This window comes from Diaphorina citri, unplaced genomic scaffold (assembly GCF_000475195.1).
Source record: "Diaphorina citri unplaced genomic scaffold, Diaci psyllid genome assembly version 1.1 scaffold2342, whole genome shotgun sequence".
NCBI lineage: Eukaryota > Metazoa > Arthropoda > Insecta > Hemiptera > Psyllidae > Diaphorina > Diaphorina citri.
The window spans coordinates 34,986-41,365 of record NW_007379766.1 but is presented as its reverse complement, the minus strand read 5'-3'; the positions used below and the strand labels follow the sequence as shown (position 1 = coordinate 41,365).

The 6,380-nt window shown below is 40.8% G+C and overlaps 2 protein-coding genes and 1 long non-coding RNA gene across 4 annotated transcripts in view; 2 read left to right on the top strand and 1 right to left on the bottom strand.

Moving 5' to 3' along the window:
- LOC113471355 overlaps positions 1 to 6,061 on the bottom strand; it is a 12,471-nt gene extending 6,410 nt beyond the window's left edge. Inside the window, exon 1 of the long non-coding RNA XR_003394086.1 lies at positions 5,777 to 6,061. This is a non-coding gene — a long non-coding RNA (uncharacterized LOC113471355). The remainder of the gene's footprint in view (positions 1 to 5,776) is intronic.
- Positions 649 to 6,380, top strand: part of LOC103518747 (uncharacterized protein F13E9.13, mitochondrial) — a 17,224-nt gene continuing 11,492 nt past the window's right edge. Inside the window, exon 1 of the mRNA XM_008483830.3 lies at positions 649 to 688. The gene's annotated coding sequence lies outside the window, so the exon portion shown is untranslated. The remainder of the gene's footprint in view (positions 689 to 6,380) is intronic.
- LOC103518746 (microtubule-associated protein 4) lies at positions 1,966 to 4,349 on the top strand. Of its 2 annotated transcripts, none has more exons than XM_008483828.2 (5): positions 1,966 to 2,208; positions 2,440 to 2,747; positions 2,834 to 3,067; positions 3,461 to 3,982; positions 4,182 to 4,349. In XM_008483828.2, the coding sequence occupies exons 1-5, from the start codon at positions 1,986 to 1,988 to the stop codon at positions 4,335 to 4,337; spliced, it is 1,443 nt and encodes a 480-aa protein (XP_008482050.1). In that variant the 5' UTR covers positions 1,966 to 1,985; the 3' UTR covers positions 4,338 to 4,349. The 2 variants fall into 2 exon arrangements, with proteins under 2 accessions (XP_008482050.1, XP_017303420.1); XM_017447931.2 differs by having other exon boundaries at positions 2,440 to 2,800; positions 2,887 to 2,994; positions 3,388 to 3,982.

Sequence of the window (6,380 nt, the reverse complement as noted above, 5' to 3'; positions counted from 1 at the left end):
GAAAATACCCCCTCCACCTTGATAAGGGGCCCCCCCCCCCTTCTCCTCCCTCTCTCTCCTCTCCCACGTTTCAGAAAATAGAATCGTGAACACATACAGCACAAGGGAGGGAGGGGGAATGCTCCCTCTCCTATCCTCCCTTTTCATCTACCCTTCCCATCATCACGCGTTCTATATCACGGGTTTCCAACTAGCGGCCCGCCAGACCATTTTGGTGGCCCGCGAAGCTTTTTGGGATTTGTACAAACTTTAGTGGTCAGCTAAAATAATGAGAATACTTTTTGAAAAATTTCGCCTGCGGCGCTCAAAATTCGGTCGGACTGCATCTCTAAAAAGTTGTTGGGGGGAGGTTCAATACTCCCCTGCAGTGATTAGTGTTATTATAGGGTTAGGTTAAATACAAAAAGGAGCTTTTCTTTTCCATGGACGTGACTTCTGCATAATTACCAAAAAACCTTTAAAAATTTAAAACAGTTGGTGTGTTTACTCCTCTCGCTAACACACCAACCAATAGGTCAGAAAGTTTGACGGAGGTAATTTAGTACCTTGGTAAATGAGTAATACCCTAACATTATCCTAGTACCCTTAGGTAAAGAGTCAAAAAGGTTGTGTTGCAGTGTTGCTTGCTCATCATGGATATTCTTCAAAAAATAAATCCTCTGCTCTGGAGGGGAAATTGAAGTTTGAGGTTAGGTTGATTTCCTTCACAGGAGAAATTTTGTGTCTGGTGACAGACTGATAGCTTATCAAAATTCTTGTGGCTGTTGCACAAAAGTAATGAAGAATTATTTGTAATATAGAGCTAATTGATTTTGTTTATTCTTTAATTTAAATTCCTTTCAAGATGTTATTATTGCGATAAGATAAGACCTTGTCGGCGAGTCGTATTTACGTTAAAGATAGGTGTACACATTCCATTGGTTTTCCAAGTTGTAAAGCTTTCACTGGACATTTACACGTGTGCCGGATTAAAAATCTTGTCAAAAGCACATTGATGAGACAAAATCAGCACGCTGCAGAAAATTTAGAGCTCAAATTTGAGCTAAATTGGCGATTTTCTAGAGCAGAGTGAAGTTAACCTAAAAATAACATGCTGTCATACCGGACTCTATTTTCGAACGTTACTATTCCTGGAGAGTTAATTCTCTTTTTCATTTCATACATGCTAAAATAGTAGGTACAGAAACTATAATTCTCACTCAGAAATAGGGTACCTTTTAACTTTGAATCCAGAAAAAAGGTCCCCAAGACCCAGAAAATGATCAAATTTCCTTCATTTGCTCAATATTTGAAGTTTTAAGGCTACATACTTAGTTTGCACCAAAATACATTTTTAATTATCATTTTCTACGGGCCCAAGTGTCAACAAAACTGAATTTATACGGGAAATTAGGCCGAATTTTAGGGTGACATTCGTTTTTTTGGACGAAAACGGGTGTGTAAACTATGGGACAATCAGAGAAACGTCAATAAATACTCCAACATTATAAGGAAACATCTTTTTCATTTCATACATGCTAAAATAGTAGGTACAGAAACTATAATTCTCACTCAGAAAAAGGGTACCTTTTAACTTTGAATCCAGAAAAAAGGTCCCCAAGACCCAGAAAATAATCTAATTTCCTTCATTTGCTCAATATTTGAAGCTTTGAGGGTACATACTTAGTTTGCACCAAAATACATATTTAATGATCATTTTCCACGGGCCCAAGTGTCAACACAACTGAATTTATACGGGAAATTAGGCCGAATTTTAGATTGACATTTGTTTTTTTGGACGAAAACGGGTGTGTAAACTATGGGACAATCGTTATAACGAAACCAACATTATAACGAAACACACTCTAAACTTTGTTATACAAACACACATATTGTAATACTGAAGATCATTATTATTTGGCTCTGGGGCTTTTATTTCATCATTACGTTATACGTTGTGAATTCGTGAAGTCTTCACACTCACCCCGAAAAGAAGCCAAGAAGTCATGTTTTCTAACCTGACGAGCTACTTCTGGGGAGGTGGCAGCCCTGCTCCAGTGGGGGATGTGGAAGCCGCGTCTGCTACTCCGGCAGTAGCGGACTTGGTCGAGTCAGTGGCGACGGCCGGGGATCTGGTGATCGTGGACGGAGTGGGCAAGGATGTCCCTACAGCTGCGGCACTGGTCGAGGATGAAGACTGGCTGATGGTCGATGGTCAGGCTTCCGCGGGTGAGTAGACGGGTGTACTCTGGGGGTTGGAGGGAGTCACTCTGAAATGGGAAAACAAATAACGGAGTGTTGTGATCACTTGGTTAAGGATGAACGGTTGAAAGAATGGGGACAAAGTACCTATAGTGTACCTATCCTGTCTTGGTGATATGTAAGAGGAACAATTTGATATGCATTAGCAATAAAAGAATAACTTTAAGAAATAATTAATTTGACATGATTGTGTTTCAGGTTCGGAAGATGACAAGATGGAGGAGGCTGAGGCGAATGAAGAGCTTCATCCTCTGAGGCCAGACACTGTGACCGTCCCTGCTAGCGTACCAGGCATGGAGGAGTCCTGGATCATTGCCCCTACCCCCACCACCCTCCCTTGCCTGGTGGAATCTGCCATGGAAGTGTCCCCTCTGGAGACTCTCCTCATTGAACACCCCAGCATGAGTGTCTACCACAAGCTGGAGTCCCCCGTGCGATCTCTCAAACTTTCCACCCCTCCCCCCGCCGTGATATCTCCCTCCCCTACACTCTCCTCTAAACCCGAGGCCCCCACGATAGAGCCTTCACCTCAAGTACAACCTTCTCAAGGATCTCAAACCAAGAAACTAGTTGTTAAGAAGCTAAACCCGAGGCCCCCACGATAGAGCCTTCACCTCAAGTACAACCTTCTCAAGGATCTCAAACCAAGAAACTAGTTGTTAAGAAGACGTCAACAAGCAATCAAAAGTCCAAGCAGCCTGCAAAACCCCCTCAAATCCCCTTCATTCTACGCCAGAAAGCGCAGAAGCACAAGTCTGTACCTGAGCCTACCCTTACCCCCGAGGCTAAACCCAAGCCTGCCGGCCCCTCTCCCCAACAGCGGAACTTACTTCATGCCAATTCGTCGAATAAAAACTACGAGCTCACTTTACTTATTCAATAAGACAGGAAATTAAATTGAGAACTTTACTCACCATAAGCAATAGATTACAGATCATCACACCTGCAAGCTAATACCTACATAGACGTTTTCTAAGAACACAAGAACCCTGAATCTGTAACAAGAAAATAGTACAGCCAATAAAAGAGTGCTTATTTTAACTGCTCGAATGCGACTAAAAAATTTCTTTACAACAGGAGTAGGAGTACGGCACTACGATTGTGGTTGATCCCCTTCATTCTACGCCAGAAAGCGCAGAAGCACAAGTCTGTACCTGAGCCTACCCTTACCCCCGAGGCTAAACCCAAGCCTGCCGCCCCCTCTCCCCAACAGCGGAAGAAGTCCGCCCCTGCTAAACCCGACGTCGTAGTTCCTAACAAAATGCCCAAAGCCAAAAGTAAAAAGGTGACGACCGCTTCTCCCGAGAAGAAACCCGCCATTGTCCCTGCCAAGCAACCCCTGGGTGAGATTCAAAATGTCGCTTCTGTGCCAGCCCTGGCTGATAAACCTGCCATCGTCAAAGTCTCCAAGAAGCCCGCCCCTGCTCCCATGAACCGTATTGTGGAGTCTAACATCAAGGAGATGTTCCCTACCCATGTCTACCCTAAGGACATGCGCCCATTTGTCGAGGACTTTCAGAACAATGTCAACACCAGGCAACATCGTGAACTGATTGCCGCTCAGCGCCGCTCCCAGCTTGCTATTACCCGCGCTAAGCGCACCGCTAGGAGAAATCCATTCATCTCGGCGGAAGACGAAGTGAAAACCGAAGCTGCCGCCATGATGGAACAGAAGGAGAACAATGTGGTGGAGATGAGACGTCAGGAGCAGTTCGAAACTCTGTTGCGCTCATCACAAAAGGTAAGTCACCTCAGAGGAGAGTCTCGGATTAAATTTAGGCACTTTTAGCACGAGATTACCTTTAGTTCAAAATGGAATAACAAGTTTGGAGCTTTATCTAGACCTAGACAAACGAAACCCTCGAACTCCACTGGCTCAGACAATCAAACAAAGTCCTCGAATCAAAAAACTAATTCCTCTTTTCCCCGTCTGATTTCAGCAACAACAGAAACGTTTCGACCAGAACCTGCGCAAAAACCATCTCTCCCGTTCCAACAAGGCAATCCACGAGCTTAGCGCTCGTAACAAGCGCCAACGACGCAACGACCACTCCAACAAGCCTTCGGGCGCCAACAACAACCGCAAATCTCAGTAAACAACACCAGAAAACCCGAAACCCCCGGTCATTGTGTAACGTAACTATTTTCACGCTAGTCGCAAGATTAAAACCTACGCTTTCAACAAGCTTCAATTTAGTCGGTGAATGCATTGACTGATTTCCATGATACACTTTACAAGCAATAAACTGACATTCTAATCTTCCTAAAGTGTAAAACAGATTCTATTGTTTACCTGTAAACCGAGGAAAATTTTATAACCAGTAAAACGAGACTTATAGAAGAAAAAGAAAAATTCCGTTGGTCCTCATTTTTCCTGCTCTATGACTTTGAAATATCACACAAGTAAGCGCAACTGATCTCCTAAAGTGTAAAACAGATTCTATTGTTTACCTGTAAACCGAGGAAAATTTTATAACCAGTAAAACGAGACTTACAGAAGGGGGGAAACCCAAATTGAAACATCTAGGTACGAAATGGGAGACATGTGAATCTGACCTTAACGATTAAACGCCTAACCAGACAATAAAGACTTTCAATTATTAGAATCGTCATGTACTTGCGTCAATGCAGCCAGGTCTACAATCCTGACTGTTGAAATTTGCCTACAAGGGAGCTTCACAATTAAACGCCTAACCAGACAATAAAGACTTTCAATTATTAGAATCGTCATGTACTTGCGTCAATGCAGCCAGGTCTACAATCCTGGCTGTTGAAATTTGCCTACAAGGGAGCTTTGCTCCAGACAGCTATGTGACGTCATCGCGTACGGGAGCGTATGCCGTGACGTTACTTTTGATTTGGGTGCAAGTACATGACTAGTTCCTCACCCTCCAAACTTCAATGCTTATAAAAAATCTATTCTAAGATAAATTCTAATCCATTTTATAAATGGCCATTCTTTTTACTAAACTTTTTTTAGTACTTCCTGTTTGACTTTAAAGTAAATTTTAGTTCAGATAAAGGCAATACCTACATTTTAGTCATTAGCCAGTAATGCAACAATCGATATCATTTTTTTTTATGTAAGAATATATTTTATTTTTAATCTTATAAAAATTTTCAGTTAACAGTAATTAAACGTTCATTTGTTTTAAAATTACACCAAAAATACTTTAACTTGGTAAAATATTTTCATTAGTTTTTACCTTTAAAACATACGTAGGTTTTATTTAATCACAGGGAAACTGCGTGTGAAAAGGAAGCAAGATGGATGGACTTTTAGAAGTAAATTCTACGTCGATTTTATTTTGATAATGGATTTTTACTATCGTAGATAAGCGGAAAAAAAAGGAGTTACGTTATGGGATAGGGGAAAAAATAAGGGACAAATCAACGATCCAAACACAAAAAAGTCAGACTGATTAAATCTAATCACTCGTTGTAATGATTTGTAATGACTTTTAAAGTGAAAACTGTGCTTAGTATAGGATACACAAATACTTTAACTTGGTAAAATATTTTCATTAGTTTTTACCTTTACTTAAAACATACGTAGGTTTTATTTAATCACAGGGAAACTGCGTGTGAAAAGGAAGCGAGATGGATGGACTTTTAGAAGTAAATTCTACGTTGATTTTATTTTGATAATGGATTTATCGTAGATAAGCGGAAAAAAAGGAGTTACGTTATGGGATAGGGGAAAAAATAAGGGACAAATCAACGGTCCAAACACAAAAAGTCAGACTGATTAAATCTAATCACTCGTTGTAATGATTTGTAATGACTTTTAAAATGAAAACTGTGCTTAGTATAGGATAATAGGATATAAGCCCATGATTTATGATTATAATAGACAACAACCCAGTAATTCAGTGATCTGAATAACTTTACAACTTGGTTAAAAAAAAGTCTTCAGGGGCCCAATGTGGCTTAAAATACAAACAGCCAATTTCCTTTATTCCAGCCTACAACTTGCATCATTTGCATTACCTACTTCAAGACAGAGGTACCTGAATGCTCAGTAAACACATGATTTGTGTTAAGGCTCTTGTTGCCATCATGCCATACAGAAGGTCCCAGGTTCAATTACCAAGGTAAAAAAACTGACTCTCAACTTTTCATTGAAAAAAAAAAAAAAA